The sequence below is a fragment of the Nerophis lumbriciformis genome, linkage group LG34, assembly GCF_033978685.3.
Source record: "Nerophis lumbriciformis linkage group LG34, RoL_Nlum_v2.1, whole genome shotgun sequence".
Classification (NCBI taxonomy): Eukaryota; Metazoa; Chordata; class Actinopteri; order Syngnathiformes; family Syngnathidae; genus Nerophis; species Nerophis lumbriciformis.
In genome coordinates this window covers 3765254-3784786 of record NC_084581.2, presented here as the reverse complement: position 1 = coordinate 3784786, position 19533 = coordinate 3765254, and the positions used below count along the sequence as shown (strand labels likewise).

The window sequence follows — 19533 nt, the reverse complement described above, 5'->3', positions numbered from 1 at the left end:
AATCGATCGATACTAGAAAAATTGAAAACATTGGATTTAAGAATGGTAGACTTTATATGAAGATTAACACTTTTAAAAATAAGGATGTTAAACTCGAAACAAAAATGGCAGAAAACGACGGTGGCTAAGAAAGGTTACAACAAACCTAAACAAGACAATATCATTAATTACAACACAACTTTCCGCTCCAGCACGATTGAAAAGCCACAACAAATACAAACAACACAACACAATGATTTAAAGTTGCAACACAACTTTAAGCAACAAAAGACGTGACTGACAAAACGAAAGTGACAGCAGAGCAAGTTACGTCGGCGCACCAACTTCTGGAACACAACAACATTAATTGTGACACACAACACTCAATTGGCAGCCAAAGAGCAGTCTTTTAATCAGAAACAAATAAATAAAAAAGATGGATGAGGGAGTCTATGGAAATTAGAAAGCAAGAGGCCAACACAATGATTGGGGACGAGGGAGCAAACATGCTTCCCGCACACTTAAAATGCTCTACGTCAAGGGTGTCAAACTCATTTTAACTCGGGGGCCGCATGGAGGAAAATCTATTTCCACACTGGCCAGACCGGTAAAACCATGGCATAATCATTTAAAAATAAAGACAACTTCAAAATAGTTTTTTGTCTTACTATGGCCTAAATGAGAACAAGCACATTACAAATAATCCTTTTGGCAAAACACTTCCAAGTTAAAAATTCTGTGGAAAAAATTGGTGCAGTTTCAAAAACACCATGAAGAACACAATGAACTTAGACTTTGTCTCAGTGTATTTACAAAGCCATTAAACTTTAAGCACTTCCTGTTGAGCACGCTCATGTTGGCAGTTCACCATTAAAGATGTGTTTGGAGAAGCAACCGAGTGTTTCCTCTAACCGCCACATTGGTGACATCCACAACTGCTACAACACATTCCTTTATCATCATTCAAATATTACAATTTTAATATAATCAAAACAATTGTCAAAATGACGCTATGAAAGCCGAATTAAAGGTACCGGTAACATAACATAACATGTGAACATGGCATAGTTAGGCATAAAATGAAATGGAACAAACAAATGTAGAAACACACATTTTTACAATTGAGTTCAGAGTGCACATCGTGCTGTCAACAAATTTTGGTGCAGTGAAAACGCTGCGCGAAGCCATTCATTTGTACGTTGTTTTCAGAGGTGATCGCATGTATTTACAGTTTCTTCTTGCCTTTTTCGGTTTTCTCATCAGTTGTCATAATGCATAAAAGCTGTGAGGCAGTGTACTGTACCAATCACAATAGGAAACAAGGAGAGAAGTTGTCATTTTACAATTCTCGTCTAGAAAGAGGTCACCAGATCGTTGTGACATCTGGCTTCATGCTGTCAAAAAACTGATAAGTACAGGCTAATGTTGGAGCCCTGGGAAACATGCTGTGCAGTGCAAACATGTTGCTGCACAATATTGTAAATTGTAATGACTTTTAACTTCATGTACTGTTTCTATTTCTAACTTGGCTAACTTTGGTTTTAGGAAATATTTTGATAACTGAATATCTTTATTTTTGTTGGATGAATTATTTATTTATACAAGTTAATAATTAATCTGTGATGTTTAAGCCCAAAATCCTTACGAAGCAATACTAAAGTTTTTGAAATTAAAAGACCCAGTCTACATTTTTACAGCTCAATGTTACTTGTTAATCGGTAAAACTAATGCAGGTATCATATGATATTGATGGAAATTCAGGAAGTGAGATATGTAATGTAGATATGTAAATGTAATTTTTATATTAGGCACCAGCCCCCACGCATCCCTGAGAGGGACAAGCAGTAGAAAATGGATGGATATTATTTAATAATGGCTATAATTAAAACAATGTAGGAACAAATATGAAATGTGTATATATATATTTAATCTAAATATAAAATGTGTTTAGTTGTAAGAGAAAGCCGACTGAACTATGCTTCATGACGCCGCAGGGGGCCCCACGGTCCATACCGGTCTATACTTACCGTGCATAATAGGACTGAGGTTGCGTGCCATTCCTCTTGATAAATTATAAATGTACAACATCACACTATATTGTGTAGAATTGTTTTCCATAATGTAATCTCCTTGTTGAATAGTTCTGGTTTGACTGATAATCAAATTCATCAATCAAGCCACACATCAATAGGATGCTTGTAAGGGCAATTTTCCAGCCCAACAGAGGCTAGTTTTGCTTTAGCATCCAACTGGTCAAAATAATCAAAAGACATGGCGACATAAAAATCACGCAGACACTTCAAGCATTGAAGTAAATGTATTCAATGTTTGATTTGTTTTCCTTGCCTGTTCAAGGGCTGGGGAGCGGAGTACCACAGACAGGACGTCACCAGCACCCCCTGTTGGATTGAAGTGCACCTGCATGGGCCGCTTCAGTGGTTGGACAAGGTCCTGACTCAGATGGGTTCTCCCCTCAACCCAATCTCCTCTGTGTCATAATATTTAGATTTTTTATTTTTTTGTCACTTTTTTCCCTCCATCAGTGATTTAATTTAATGTGGTCTTAAATGGCTAAACTGTTTACATCTACTGTGGGAGGGGCTTGTTGGACTAGAATGGCAGCAGCAGCCAGAATTTAGAATCATGTTTAATATCAGCGGGAGAAAGAAGAAAAGTAGTTGTGATGGCATGGACTGGCTACTTTTCCACAACGACATTACTGAAGCGTTGTTGAGCTTCCATAAATTGCATCAAATTGTATTGGTTACTCCAATGTATTTGATTTCTATGTATGTTTAGTTTTTGCCTTATTTTTGACAATTCTGAATTCATGGAACAATTTTCTTATTTTGTTGTCTGTCTGATATTTTACATGTTAGGTTCAGATATCACAAATGCTTGCTTTTCTCGTCTAATTGTTAAAATGAACACTGAGAAAGTAATGTTTGCTAAAGCTGTGGGAGACGGATCACTGAACCAAGTACTTCGTGCCATAAGCTAACACTATTGTGAATGTTTTAACTAGTCGCGAAAGATCCATTCTGACCATAAGACTTTTCTTGTTCCATCAGTAAGAGAGACATGCATTGTCTACACTCGATTAACAATTTTGTGCACTCAAGGATTATGTGGAGGTGTATATGAAATGTTGCCGTGTGTTACAACTCGAAGTTGATGAATGACTTCATTAGCGCCATTTAATAAACTGGTTATTTGGTTAACATGACTGCTGTACTTGTATTTTTTCACCTCACAGTTCAAATTTGGACTTCAAGATGTAGATGATAGAATAAAAGCTGTTTTTTCTATATATACTAAAACAATGAACTTTTTTTTATTAATCCCACACCTGGGCTTTTCTTACCATTTCTATTTTTGTTGGCCCAAGTCCCATTGTTTTTTGGTGGAAGGGTCCACACCCACAGTTGGGAGTGTCACCTTTAGGACCAGTGATACATCTCTGAGCTCCACGACCCAGACTTATTACTTGCATTTGCAACTTTGCACTTCCTGTTTTTGTTTATATTCTATTGTTCCTCTAAGACAGTAGTTCTCAACCTTTTTTCAGTGATGTACCCCCTGTGATTTTTTTTTAAGTTCAAGTACCCCCTAATCAGAGCAAAGCATTTTTGGTTGAAAAAAAGAGATGAAGTAAAATACAGCACTATGTCATCAGTTTCTGATTTATTAAATTGTATAACAGTGCAAAATATTGCTCATTTGTAGTGGTCTTTCTTGAACTATTTGGAAAAAAGATAGGTTTTTATTTATATTTATAAAGGATTTTTGAATTGTTGCTATTTTTAGAATATTTAAAAAAAATCTCACGTACCCTGTGGCATACCTTCAAGTACCGCCAAGGGTACGTGTACCCCCATTTGAGAACCACTGCTCTAGGATCACAATGTTATTTTATTTTTAGATTGTTTTACTCAAGGCAGGGTAAAGAGTAAAAGTATTAGAAAATATATATAAATATTATTTCAAACGCACTGCTTAAAACATGTCTCATAATTTGATGCTTTAATATATTATAAACTCAGTAGTATTCCGAATAACTAGTGGTACACTAATTCACTCACGTTAGATAATGAAAGGCAATATTTTCCAAGTGACTCGCATTTTAACAGCTATTTCGTTAGTCTTACGTCACACACTAACGCAGTCTGACAACTTCCTATTGGGCCACGTACCGTATCTCTCATAAAACGTCACTGACGTGTTGCAAACATTATACGAGAGTTAGACACATGATCGATATTGCCACAAACGTTCATAAAGAACTGTTATTCTAAATGCACAGCATAGATGCAAATATTAAATAGCCAGTCTGTAAAATTTTGAATATTTTAAATGTGGTTGCGTCAAATTACCGTAAGAGCCGGATGTGATGTGGCTGCTAGACAGCAAGCCAAAGATAAACACGTATACTGAAGAACAGGGGCGACAATTCTAAATATCACAGTAAGGCAGCTTCAAAGTCTCCAAATGAAGTGACTAACGGGGATATAGACGTCTTAAAAACTGAGGAAATACTTCTTTAACAAGCCTTCCGTATCGCTTTGGTGAGTCCAGAGAAGTGACAGCTGGTTAGCTACCGGCTAAGCTAGCTACCGTTAGCCAACATGAGCTTAGCGTCTAATTAGCTATCTGTCCTTTTTATTTATGGAGTCAATTCACCAAAATAAGTATTCAAACATGTCGCTTTTAGTTGCGGTTAGTGTACTCGCAGCACGGTTTCCAGGGCATTGTGCTCAACGTGACCCAACATCTTTTATTTAATGGTGGCTAAGTCAACAGCGATTAAAGAGCATTTTTGTCAAGAGGATAAGTTGTAACGATTAATAGTGTGTGAGCATGAATTGACTTGTAAGGTATAGCCGATCATTGGGCAAAGAAAACCTCAAATCAAGCAATTAGTATGTTTTAAAAAAAATGTATGTACTTGAGTGAAAGCAAATGTAAGAACTGTACGCTTCATTGCTGCTTGCCTGCCAGGTGACGCCCTCCCGCTTCTCCTCTGACAGAAGCCACGCTGGAGTCCAACATGGTGCGGGCAGCATTGGTGACCGTCACCAGCCTGGTGTTGACCGCCGGTGTGGTGGCTCACGCCTACCTCCTCAAACACCAGTTTTACCCTACAGTAGTCTACCTCACCAAGAGTAGCCCCAGCATGGCGGTGAGACATATTTTCTATGTGTTTCAGTGCGTCGTCATGTCACTGACACTTTGTCTGCTTCCAGGTGCTGTACATTCAAGCCTTTGTATTGGTGTTTCTTCTGGGAAAGTTCATGAGGAAGGTGTTTTTTGGACAGCTGAGGGCAGCAGAAATGGAGGTACTTTGGAGTTACATTTAATAAATAAATACACTTGTCCATTGTGGACATTAAATATACATCTAATGATGTCGCTCTTTTCTTTCAGCATGTCATTGAGCGTTCTTGGTACGCAGTGACTGAGACGTGTCTGGCTTTTACCGTATTCAGGGATGATTTTTCCCCTCGCTTTGTTGCCCTCTTCACACTTCTGCTCTTCCTTAAGTGCTTCCACTGGTTGGCCGAGGACCGGGTGGACTTCGTAAGTGACTTGTACACCGAGTGTGACTGTGATTGTTTCATCGTTCTGGTTATTTTATCATGGAAGTTCAGAGGTTTATTCAACTGCAGAAAGTGTGACAGGGTATTTTCCAAAACCACAGCTGGCTTGGTCGCGCATTTTAATGTCTTTGTTTATGTCGCAATGCTTTGGTGTGTTGTACACACAAAAGGCCCTATTTTCCGATTTGTTTGAGTGAAAAAAAATGTGCCCAACTGCGCGTATTCTGGTTGCACAGCATTCTCCCCCTCGACTGAAGTCTGTCATTGCGCACCTTCATCCAAGATACACAATCTGGGCATTCCCTGTTAAAGGAAAAAAAGCCCCAAATCATCCGGTCATTGCACATGAAATACTAAGTGTTTTAGTCACTGTTTCTGAAGTTGTGTCTGTATTTTTAATTCCTCTTTGTCTTTGTCAGATGGAACGCAGTCCAAACATATCTTGGGTTTTCCACTTCAGAGTGTTATGTAAGTACACACAATAATTGATCATATTTCACTGCTGCTCTGAAATGAAACTTCATGCACATCGCTGAGTGTGTTTATGTGTTCCTCCAGTGAATCCACTCAGCATCATGCAGTATAGGCAGTACTCCTGTTGCCATGCACTCATACATTCAATCAATTGGAATATTATGCAAAATGTATTTGATTTCAGGAGTGCAGTTCAGACATTGAGGCCAAATAAATGGTCAGGAAGTTTTTGCAGTTAATGTAACAATTTGTATTATTTATTTTATTACATCTATGATTATTAGGAAATCTATTCTGACAATATTTCATTCATTCCTTCTGTTGAACTGGCATGAATTAAGTTTAAAAAATTTGTTGCGCTTTTAATTCATTACAAAAATAACTAGTTAAGTGCGCGCTGCGGTAGAACACGTTGACGGAATAATGCATAGTCGCACGTTGTTACACAAGTGACACACATGACTTGTTTTTTGGTGGACTTTTTTCCCTTCGGTCTCATAAGTGTGAGGCACATTTGTCTGGTAGCAGGGCATCAAAGAAAAGCAAAGTGAAAAGGAAATTAGATGTAATAAAATGGGTAGAAATCTAAATTTTTTGCATCCTCAGTCCAATCGATCAAACGCCACCACCATAATGAAAGATGTCAAAATAGACAGTCACAGCTAAGCAGCCGAGAGGTTATTACCTCCTGAAACGTGATCAAGGCTGTGATACAGGATCACAGGAAACGTACTTCTCCCAGAAATCCTCTTTCCATCCCTTGCAACAACCACAGGAACAAAATAAAAATAGTTCACTTATTTTATTTAATCTTTTTATTACTGTATTTGACATGTATGTAAAACTCAACTGTTAATTTAGCAGAAGTTCCAACTTTCACTAAAACTTGACGTCGTGGGAACTCAAACTCTGTTTGAAGCCTAAGGCTCGCCTCCACTCTGTATGCTTTATAAACAGTAATTTGAGTATGATTCTTGTGTCCTGCAGCTCTGATAGGGCTGCTGGGAGTCTTGGACTTCCTCTTTGTTAACCACGCCTGTCAAAGCATCATCACCCGTGGAGCCTCAGTCCAGCTAGTTTTTGGCTTTGAGGTTTGTCACTTTGTTGACCATATAAGTACTTTATTCAGATGAATATAATGTGTCATTTTCAATATTTTCTGCACTTCAGTACGCCATCTTGTTGACCATGGTGTTGACAACGTTTATTAAGTACGGCCTGCACACTGCTGATCTGCAGAGTGAAAATCCCTGGGACAACAAAGCTGTGTATATGCTCTATACAGAGCTCTTTACAGGTATTGTTTGTGTATTTCATAGTTGCAATACTAGTAGAACTACTAGTAATCATGTCTATTGATTTTTCAGGTTTCATCAAAGTGCTCCTGTACATTGCTTTTTTGACAATTATGATAAAAGTGCACACCTTCCCCCTTTTTGCCATACGGCCCATGTATCTGGCTATGAGGTGAGGCATCACACTAGAGTACACACTAGTCCTACTTTTATTTGACACTCTACACGTGATTGCCCTCTGTGTGTGCATGCCTTTTGGTTTGTGTTATAAAAAATGTGCGACATCATGTTTTTAAAACCTTAATTCAAAACAGATCATGGTAGATAGACACGTGTGTGTTTTATTTTACACTTTTGCGATTAAAAAAAAAAAGAATAGTGACGACGATGTACATGTCATTATTCATCTAATATGCAGTAGTGCCTCAACTTACAGACTTAATTGGTCTTGTAAAAGAGCTTGTAACTAAAACATTATCTAAAATCAATGTTGCCCATTGAAATGAATTGAAATCAGTTTAATCGATGCATGGTCCCACTCCCAAAACAGCACAACTTTAACATGTAACATGCATTTTAAAAAGAAAAACTAACTTTTAGATAATAAATATTGCATAAAAAACAATACAATAATTAAATGTAGTACAAACAACTGCAGTAGTTTTAAAACTTGATATAATGATAATAATGTACAGCATTTTCCTACGATATCTCTTTGGAGCTGCTTCTCCGTCAGACACGCTGTCGGCAGTTTCTCCATATTTTCATAGATACATTTCAACCAACTAGATATTATTTTAACATCCGTGGCTGGCTTCAGACTCATTCTGCTTCAGTATGGTGAAGACTAGCAATGCTACGCTCCAACTGCCTTGGCAAGTCTACTACTTTTTTTTTTCTTTAATTCAATGAATATCATTCACTTTTTCTTATCAGTACTATCCTTTACACTCACTTTCTCCTTTACAGTAGTTGAAAAACAGTTGTATTGATGTCGAGCTTTAAGTTAATGCTAGCAAGTAGCGAGTAAGACTATGTCTTGGTAGGATCTGACATTCACTACGCCAACTAGCAGTGGGGAGGCTCGTAACTAAATTTTTGCTGACAACTTAAAACACAGCAATCAGTCAAGAGATAGCTCGTTTCTAAAAACATGCAAGTTGGGGTACTCTCAAGTCAAGGTACCACTAGATTGATAATAGGCGTTATAATGCCGCAAGTGTTGGTTTCATTTTGTGCATGTGTCTTATAATTCGCACAGGCAATTAAAAACAATATGATTTTTCCTGCGCACCATGCAAGTGCACTGATTTTAAAGATAATGTACATGTCATTGTACAAACCTCGTTTTCATATGAGTTGGGAAATTGTGTTAGATGTAAATATAAACGGAATACAATGATTTGCAAATCCTTTTCAACCCATATTCAATTAAATGCACTACAAAGACAAGATATTTGATGTTCAAACTCATAAACCTTATTTTTTTTTTGCAAACAATAATTAACTTAGAATTTCATGGCTGCAACACGTGCCAAAGTAGTTGGTAAAGGGCATGTTCACCACTGTGTTACATGGGCTTTCCTTTTAACAACACTCAGTAAACGTTTGGGAACTGAGGAGACACATTTTTTAAGCTTCTCAGGTGGAATTCTTTCCCATTCTTGCTTGATGTACAGCTTAAGTTGTTCAACAGTCCGGGGTCTCCGTTGTGGTATTTTAGGCTTCATAATGCGGCACATATTTTCAATGGGAGACAGGTCTGGACTACAGGCAGGCCAGTCTAGTACCCGCACTCTTTTACTATGAAGCCACGTTGATGTAACACGTGGCTTGGTATTGTCTTGCTGAAATAAGCAGGGGCGTCCATGGTAACGTTGCTTGGATGGCAACATATTTTGCTTCAAAACCTGTATGTACCTTTCAGCATTAATGGCGCCTTCACAGATGTGTAAGTTACTTTCATGTCTTGGGCCATCACAGATGCTGGCTTTTCAACTTTGCGCCTATAACAATCCGGATGGTTCTTTTACTCTTTGTCCGGAGGACACGACGTCCACAGTTTCCAAAAACAATTTGAAATGTGGACTCGTCAGACCACAAAACACTTTTCCACTTTGTATCAGTCCATCTTAGATGAGCTCAGGCCCAGCGAAGCCGACGGCGTTTCTGGGTGTTGTTGATAAACGGTTTTCGCCTTGCATAGGAGAGTTTTAACTTGCACTTACAGATGTAGCGACCAACTGTAGTTACTGACAGTGGGTTTCTGAAATGTTCCTGAGCCCATGTGGTGATATGTCGCTTGTTGATGCAGTACAGCCTGAGGGATCGAAGGTCACAGGTTTAGCTGCTTACGTGCAGTGATTTCTCCAGATTCTCTGAACCCTTTGATGATATTACAGATCGTAGATGGTGAAATCTCTAAATTCCTTGCAATAGCTGGTTGAGAAAGGTTTTTCTTAAACTGTTCAACAATTTGCTCACGCATTTGTTGACAAAGTGGTGACCCTCGCCCCATCCTTGTTTGTGAATGACTGAGCATTTCATAGAATCTACTTTTATACCCAATCATGGCACCCACCTGTTCCCAATTTGCCTGTTCACCTGTGGGATGTTCCAAATAAGTCTTTGATGAGCATTCCTCAACTTTATCAGTATTTATTGCCACCTTTCCCAACTTCTTTGTCACGTGTTGCTGGCATCAAATTCTAAAGTTAATGATTATTTGCACAAACATTTTTTTTTGATCAGTTTGAACATCAAATATGTTGTCTTTGTAGCATATTCAACTGAATATGGGTTGAAAAGGATTTGCAAATCATTGTATTCCGTTTATATTTACATCTAACACAATTTCCCAACTCATATGGATGGTTTGTACATTCACTGTAGTGTACCACAACACTAACAGAAGCCACCAAGTCAGATGTGGTTGCTTCTCCCAGGGTTCTAATTGAACAAAGTGCGCACGACAACAGGAGATGTATGTGTTTTTTCTTATAGACAGAAACTGTTTTAAAACTACATTTGTGTGAATGTAGATTGTTTTTACTCTATATTGAAAATACTTTGTGTAGATGTGGCTTTACTAACATGTACTGACATATAGTAAGGTATAGTGGACATGTTTTAAATGGTGTGTATTTTCTCCATCATTTCAGACAGTTTAAGAAAGCTGTAACAGACGCCATCATGTCTCGGAGAGCCATCCGTAACATGAACACCCTGTAAGTAATGCAATGATATTTAATTATATAATAATTTGGATAACTGCCAATGGCGCATGTGCATGTAATTAAAGAAAAAAATTACATATATTTTAAGACAAATATTTATATTTAGTTATTAGTATCAACTTTTCAGCTTTTATGTGTTAATAGTATGTCTTTTTGCTCTATTTTTCCATTTCCACAGTTTTTTTAACCTTAAGATTTAATTTCATGTATCACAAGCCCATGAAAAATAAGTCTCAGTCCACAAATGACCTGCGGGCCCTGCATTGGACATACATGGTTTATGTATTTAATTATATTGTCTTACTACTATCGCTAGTCATTAATCCTGGTCAAACACCTGCTCACCTTTTACTGTGGTGGCAATGCACTCTTCTCTGGCTTGTAGAGGTGCCCTGTATGTCTTAGTCACAGCCTTTTGTGACCGCTTGTATTATTTTACACTCCGCCTTTCACTCTGTACTGAAAAATCGTAAGCCAAATACAATTGCTGTTACACCCCTACTATCTAGAGGTGTCTGAGTACTCGCTAAATATTCTGAGGAAAACATTGATCCCTGCTACTACGTTTTCTTATTCTCAAAGTTAATGAGCAAGACGGCAACAAAGAAGAATTTTACCTACAATTAGTTGGAGGTCCTTCTTGCTGGATTGTAAAAATATACTCTATTTTACTATTGCTGCAAATTAGTGTAGCAGTGCAAGCGCCGGAGAAAAGGTGTGGTTTAGTGTTTTGCACTTCACGCACAGGATTTTAACATGAGTTGAACCCGGCCACATCGCTACAATGTTGCTTCACTGCATTTGCGCATCACTTTTGATCTGTACATTGATCAAATGAAAATGTTTCCTGTTGACATATTCATATTTGTCATATGATAGCAAGCACTGTATGTGCAGTCAGTTGCTTTTATTTACCGGGTACATTAAGAAAACCGGGTGTTGCTTCAAATTGTGCTTTCATTACGGCCTGTTCCGCTGCCTTGTACGGGAATTTAATATACCTGGCTAACGCTGATAATTTCATGTGTTTTTTGCACCACTTTCCCTAAAAGTTTTACAATCATGTGTTGTTGCACACACTGTGTTAATTGTTCATATATATTTGATGTGCACATCAATCATTCTGATAGTAATTGTTGGACATTTAAAAAATGTAAACAGTTACCCACCATCTCCTCGGAGTGTTGCCAAAATATCCACAGCATGTAATGTGTGAACGCCAACCATTAAGTTGGCGTGGAGCACCGCACTCTTAATACATATTTAATTTTACCTTGAAAAAGGGCGTACGCCAGGTTTTTGTACATACAAACGCTTAATACATGATGCCGTAGGTGTGTACTCCCACTTAAAAGTACTGCCAGATGTATTTGAGGCATGCAGCCAAATTTGTAGGTTAGTTTAATTACAAAAACAAATACTAATTAAATATACTGCTAAAGAGAAGGGGCTTATAATGACAAATGGACCAGAGCTGGTGGCCCTATGATTAGAAAAGACTGCCCTACAGTCCACAAACCCCAGCTACACAATTGACAACTTTTGACCTTTGACCTTCAAGCGAGATCAATAATTTGTGTTTGGTCATCAGCTACCCTGATGCTACTCCCGAAGACCTCCAGTCCTCTGACAACGTTTGCATCATTTGTCGGGAGGAAATGGTCACAGGAGCTAAGAAGCTACCGTGTAATCACATTTTCCACTCCAGGTAGGTTCTTGTCGGAAAGAACCCGACTTGGGTTTTGCAACAGCATATGCGTAGATGATCAAGATAAGCTAAGCTTCTCTCTTTCTCTTTCACACAGCTGCTTGCGTTCCTGGTTCCAGAGACAGCAGACCTGTCCAACCTGTCGCATGGACGTTCTGCGGGCCTCTATTAATAACCAGAACACTGCCCCTGCCCAGGCTCCACCCCCTGCTCCGGTACCTAATGCTGCTGCCGCTGCCCCACCAGCTAATGGTGAGTGCAGCCCGTCTTTGTTGGCCTTCTGCAATATGTGCCTTGCAATCTAAAATGCTCCCATAAAATAAAAATGAAATGACAAAAAAAATAAAAGATGTTCCCTAATGTTCCCTAATTTGTTCATCCTGTCACCAAGAATTCAAATCTACCTGAAAGTGATGTTTCCACAAAGCGTTCCAGTTGATCACAGGATGTGTCAGCTGTGTAAATAGTGTGATATCACCTGTGCAACACAGTGTAACCTGCTGATGCATGTGCCACAGTCAACCAAGCAATATAGTATAGGAAATCTCATTTTGTCTTCCTTCCTCTTGGCTTGTGGCTGCTTGGACACAAATGTGGACAAGGCACATTGTTGCAGTAAAGCAACAAATGATGTGTACTATTATTTTTGAAGTGACAGTAAACTAACATACTTGGAGGACTTGTTACATCATTCCTTTTGTGTCTTTTTCCCTTTCCAGTTGCTCCCGGCATGTTGCCTGGCTTCCCTCCTGGCCTCTTCCCCTTCTGGGGCCCTTTCCCTCCAGTGCCTCCACCCGCAGCTCATGGCGCTGCAGACGCTCCACAGAGCAGCGGCGAGACGACACAGGCGGCTGGTACGTTGATTTAAAGAAGCGCAAGGAAAGAAGACATGAGCATGTGCTGAGCTTGTATGCTTGCTTCCATTAGGTACCAGCCAGTCCACGTCATCTGGTGCGGACTCAGCCTCAACAGCTGCTGCTCCTCCGGGCTCCGCAATGCCGGGATTCCCCTTTTCCATTCCTCCACCCTTCCCCAGTGCACCGTGGCTGCCCATGCCGCCACCGCCGCCTCCTTTTAGTAAGCTAAGCAGAGGTTTTGCTTTTTACTTTACAACTCCTTTTCGACTGAAATATGAAAACCATTTTGTTGTACCGTATTTTTCGGAGTATAAGTCGCTCCGGAGTATAAGTCGCACCAGCTGAAAATGCATAATAAAGAAGGAAAAAAATATTCATAAGTCGCACTGGAGTATAAGTCGCATTTTTTGGGGAAATTTATTTGATAAAACCCAACACCAAGAATAGACATTTGAAAGGCAATTTAAAATAAATAAAGAATAGTGAACAACAGGCTGAATAAGTGTACGTTATATGAAGCATAAATAACCAACTGAGAACGTGCCTGGTATGTTAACGTAGCATATTATGGTAAGAGTCATTCAAATAACTATAACATATAGAACATGCTATACGTTTACTAAACAATCTGTCACTCCTAATCGCTAAATCCGATGAAATCTTATGCGTCTAGTCTCTTACGTCAATGAGCTAAATAATATTATTTGATATTTTACGGTAATGTGTTAATAATTTCACACATAAGTCACTCCTGAGTATAAGTTGCACCCCCGGCCAAACTATGAAAAAAACTGCTACTTATAGTCCGAAAAATACGGTACACAAAACTTTTATTGTTGCTTTCCCATTGAAACAAGTTTTTTTTAACTTATGTCTTGCTTGTATTTTAGTATATAGTCTGTTTTAATGAAGCACTGTAAGAAAATGTGTTATTTGTGACCTTCAAAACCATACTGAATCAATCCAAGACTTTCGAATGGTTACATAACTTACACAACTGCATTTGAGGATGTTTTTACTCAAAAATGCATTTTTTTAAAAAGTGTTGACACTGAAAGGCAAAACTTCTACATCAGTCGTGCACCGATTTCAGTGTCCGCGACACCGGCTTTACTTTACCGGATTTTCTTGGGTTTCCCACTGCAAACCCAAGAAAATCCTCAACACTGATTTAAGTGACTGTAAAATCTGTGATTGTTCGGCTTGTAATTCTGCACCAACAATTGCTATCAAAATAAGTGTTGCAACATATTGATTAGTTCCAGCTGCAATAAAACATTGCGTTTCTCTTTCATTACTAGCATTCGCGCGTGACCAAGTAAGCTAACAAGCTAAATAGTTTACCAGTTGTGGTTGCCCACAGACTTGACATCGCAAGCTCAACCCATAAGAAAAATAATAAAAGCCCTGCATAATAAAAGCCCTGCAGTCTAAACTGTGGTACTAGTGTCATTTTAGCTTGTTTTTATTGGCCTGTGTAACATTCTACAAATAAAATTAAACAAAAAATAGGATAATATAAGAATCATAATGTAATGAGAAAAGGCTAAAATGTTATTAAATAACTAACACAAAGCTTAGTCTTTAAATATGCACGACAAATGGAATGGTATTTTTTGCCTTATCACACTTTTGCCTTTTTGTGATGATTACAAAAATTAAATTTTCAGTATTCGAGGGGAGTTCTAAAATATCTTAAAGATTGATGGGTCTGAAAGTGTCACCAGGAGTTGATCAAACCGAGTGAGGATACTTTTTAAAATGTTGTCGTATTTATACTGTACGCATATTTAAAAAATCCAAGAACTGAAAGCGTTATTTTTGCTAAACATAAACAAGTTGGAGACCCGTGTTTCTTGACCATAGTGCCCCCGAGAGGGCGGCCAAAAAATACCAATTTCTCAGCTGTGGTCCATGTGGGCGGCAGCAGTACCACCACTTGTAGCAGTAATGACAATATCTTAAACAAACAAGTCTGGAGCTAAAGTCATAGAGAAGTTTCTTAAGCGCAAAAAATATAACTGAAGTGGTGAAGCTTTATTACATTTGCACTTCATTTTATTGACAGTTTATGTTGGTATCGATCCAATACCAAGTAAATACAGGGCTATTATCACCGATATTGATGTTTTTGATTTGAAATGTCTTATAATCGACAAATAATTTTGTGAATTTGCCAACACAGGCAAATAAAATGTTTTTAAAACTCAATGCAACAATATTGCATATTGTATCATTAATTACTTGAACGCTTATATGCAGTAATCATCATATACTTCAACTCTTATATGCAATAATCTATCATACTTGAACATTTACATGCAGTAATCATCAAATACTTCAACACTTATATACAGTAATCATAATACTTCAACACTTATATGCAGTTATCATATACTTCAATTATGCAGAAATACTTCAAAACTTATATGCAGTTATCATCAAATACTTTAACACTTATATGCAGTGTAATCATCAATTACTTCCATACTTGTATGCAGTAATCTTCAAATACTTCAAACCTTAATGCAGTAATCATCATATACTTGGACACTTATATGCAGTAATCATCATTTACTTTAATAATTACATGTAGTAATCATATACATTGATACTTTTATTCAGTAATCATCATACACTGACACGTATATGCAGTAATCATCGTATACTTTGATACTTATATGCAGTAATCATCGTATACTTTGATACTTATATGCAGTAATCATCATATTTTGACACTTATGCAGTAATCATCATACACTTCGACACTTACAGGCAGTGATCATCATATACTTCGGCAGTATAGCTCGGTTGGTAGAGTGGCCGTGCCAGCAACTTGAGGGTTCCAGGTTCGATCCCCGCTTCTGCCAACCTAGTCACTGCCGTTGTGTCCTTGTGCAAGACACTTTACCCACCTGCTCCCAGTGCCACCCACACTGGTTTAAATGTAACTTAGATATTGGGTTTCACAATGTAAAGCGCTTTGAGTCACTAGAGAAAAGCGCTATATAAATATAATTAATTTAACACTTCACTTATACTTTGACACTTACATGCAGTAATCATATGCTTTGACACTTATATGCAGTAATCATCATATACGTTGATAGTTATATGCAATAATCATCATACTATGACACTTACATGCAGTAATCATCATATATTTTGATACTTTTATATGGAGTACCGGTAATCATCATATACTATGACACTTATATGCAGTAATCATCATATACTTTGATACTTATATGCAGTAATCATCATACTTCGACACTTACATGCAGTAATCATATACAATGACACTTACATGCAGTAATCATCATATACTATGACACTTACATGCAGTAATCATCATATACTATGACACTTATATGCAGTAATCATCATATACTTTGATACCTATATGCAGTAATCATCATACTTCGACACTTACATGCAGTAATCATCATATACTATGACACTTACATGCAGTAATCATATACTATGACACTTACATGCAGTAATCATCATATACTATGACACTTATATGCAGTAATCATCATATACTTTGAAACCTATATGCAGTAATCATCATACTTCGACACTTACATGAAGTAATCATATACTATGACACTTACATGCAGTAATCATCATATACTATGATACTTACATGCAGTAATCATCATATACTATGACACTTACATGCAGTAATCATCATATACTATGACACTTACATGCAGTAATCATCATATACTATGACACTTACATGCAGTAATCATATACTATGACACTTACATGCAGTAATCATCATATACTATGACACTTACATGCAGTAATCATCATATACTATGACACTTACATGCAGTAATCATCATATACTATGACACTTACATGCAGTAATCATCATATACTATGACACTTACATGCAGTAATCATCATATACTATGACACTTACATGCAGTAATCATCATATACTATGACACTTACATGCAGTAATCATATACTATGACACTTACATGCAGTAATCATCATATACTATGACACTTACATGCAGTAATCATCATATACAATGACACTTACATGCAGTAATCATCATATACTATGACACTTATATGCAGTAATCATCATATACTTTGATACCTATATGCAGTAATCCTCATACTTCGACACTTACATGCAGTAATCATATACTATGACACATACATGCAGTAATCATCATATACTATGACACTTACATGCAGTAATCATCATATACTATGACACTCATATGCAGTAATCATCATATACTTTGATACCTATATGCAGTAATCATCATACTTCGACACTTACATGCAGTAATCATCATATACTATGACACTTACATGCAGTAATCAACATATACTTTGATAACTATATGCAGTAATCATCATATACTTTGACACTTACATGCAGTAATCATATACGTTGATATTTATATGCAGTAATCATCATATACTTTGACACAAGTTTGGAGACACTGTCATTCAACATCATGAACATAAGTACTGTGTATAAAACATCATCATATATCTATGTACTTGTGAGGTTTTATTCAAAATCAACTAAGACTTGTGTTGTCTTTCAGTGTCATCAATGCCTCCTCCTCCTCCATCTTTAACGCGCCTGTCGGAGGAGGAGCTGAGGGAGCTGGAGGCGGAGGGTCGACGGGGTCTGGAGGCCAGAATGCAGTGTCTGCAAAACATCCACACCCTGCTGGACGCCGCCATGCTAAACATCCACCATTACCTGAGCACTGTCGCCACTCTCACGTAAGTATGCGTCCTGCTGGCATTTCCGTAGTGTTAGTTACTACGTCACATACTCAACAAAAGCATCATTTTATCAACTGAGAAGGACAATAGGTGGCGCTGTTATATTGATGTTTATCAACGTTTGCTGTTTCTGCAGTCCTCCCAGGGCAGACAGCAGCGTCGCTGGTACCAACGCAGACCCAGCGAGCCAAGACGAGAGCTCCAACCCCAGCTGTAAGAACATCCAGGTTATAACCACATGACATCTAACATCACGTGATCTCATGTTTCATTCTCGCAGCCTCAGTGAGCGCAGCCGCAGTCCAGACGGACGACTCAGAAGCCGCCGTCGCCACCTCCGATGGAGACAAACCAGGTAAAACTGACGAAAGATCAGAGGATGAAGATGGCGAACCCAACGCCGCTGAGCTGAGGCGCCGGCGTCTTCGGAAACTGGAAACGGCGTCGCCTGCAGACGATTGATGGAGTAGATGGGAGGAAAATGCAATGACAGGAAGGAACTTTGAACACGAATGACTCGATGCTTTCTTCGCCCCTTTTTTCAAGCCTCTCACCTTCCACAGGATCCACTTAGAGATCACGTCAAGTCAAACAGGATCTTTTTCGCTAATGTCTGACTTAGTTTGTTTTCTTTGGCCACACAAACGAATCCTGCAGATGTTTGAGAAGGATTACCATAATACTGTTTCATTCAGGTCATCATTTATTTTTAATCCGCTAGCTTGACTAAGACGCTGCACTCCTTCTCACATCAACACAAATTTAATTTTTCATCCTTCTTTTTTTCAACATTGCAAGTGCTGCCACATACACATTTTTTTCTGTGTACATACTGTATAGAGACTTTTAATAGGCTGATCTGTACATAAAAAGAATAAACCGTGTGAATGATGAGGCCTTCAATCCTTTTTAATTCCAATTTGTACAGCAGCAAATTACAAAATGATATCTTCTTTTGGTAGTTCAAGTTAAACTTGAATGATTATAGCTCATAAAATGTTAGTAATTAAGGAGTTAAAAATTGTGGTTAGCGCTCTAATCAACAAACTGCAAAAAAACCCTGACTTTAATCTGAAATCAAAACACCTTTATTTGCACACTCATGATAAAATTCCAATAGTGTGAATGCCAACATCCATCCATCTTCTACTGTTTGTCCCTCTCGGGGTCACGGGGATGGCTGGAGCCTATCCGAGCTGCTACGGTAGATGGACAAGTTGCCACCTCATCACAAAGCCAACACAGACAACATTCACACTCACATTCAGTAGAAGCATTTAAGTCCCATCTTAAAACATATTTGTATACTCTAGCCTTTAAATAGACCCCCCTTTTAGACCAGTTGATCTGCCATCTTTGCTGCTCTGCCACCCCGTCCTGAGTGGAGAGGTTATCAGGTGACCACACATGAATCGCTAGCTGTTCCAAGTCAGGACCCAGGGTGCACCACTCATCTGTGCATCAGTTGGGGACGTCTCTGCGCTGTTGGTATGTCGCCACTCAAGATTATCCCCTGCTGGCCCCACTATGGACTGGACTCTCACATTATTAACTAGATCCACTCGGCATCCATTGCACCGGTCGCCCAGGGGGGTCCCCACATCTGCGGTCCCTTCCA

The 19533-nt window shown here is 38.3% G+C and overlaps 2 protein-coding genes across 5 annotated transcripts in view; both read left to right on the top strand.

Moving 5' to 3' along the window:
- smad5 (SMAD family member 5) overlaps positions 1-3205 on the top strand; it is a 46870-nt gene extending 43665 nt beyond the window's left edge. Inside the window, exon 7 of the mRNA XM_061929924.1 lies at positions 2335-3205. Coding sequence (XP_061785908.1) covers positions 2335-2478 — 144 coding nt within the window. The 3' untranslated portion in view covers positions 2479-3205. The remainder of the gene's footprint in view (positions 1-2334) is intronic.
- Positions 3206-4208: 1003 nt separating this feature from the next.
- Positions 4209-18828, top strand: syvn1 (synovial apoptosis inhibitor 1, synoviolin). 4 transcript variants are annotated; one of them, XM_061929509.1, is made up of 16 exons: positions 4209-4443; positions 5007-5158; positions 5223-5315; positions 5404-5556; positions 5996-6044; positions 7038-7141; positions 7221-7347; positions 7418-7517; positions 10507-10572; positions 12173-12289; positions 12387-12541; positions 13009-13143; positions 13217-13366; positions 17729-17912; positions 18052-18128; positions 18196-18828. In XM_061929509.1, exons 2-16 carry the CDS (start codon positions 5027-5029, stop codon positions 18375-18377), a joined length of 1824 nt encoding a protein of 607 aa, XP_061785493.1. In that variant the 5' UTR covers positions 4209-4443; positions 5007-5026; the 3' UTR covers positions 18378-18828. The 4 variants fall into 4 exon arrangements, with proteins under 4 accessions (XP_061785493.1, XP_061785492.1, XP_061785491.1 ...); XM_061929508.1 differs by having other exon boundaries at positions 4210-4443; positions 4978-5158; XM_061929507.1 differs by having other exon boundaries at positions 4210-4544.
- The last annotated feature ends 705 nt before the right edge of the window (positions 18829-19533 follow it).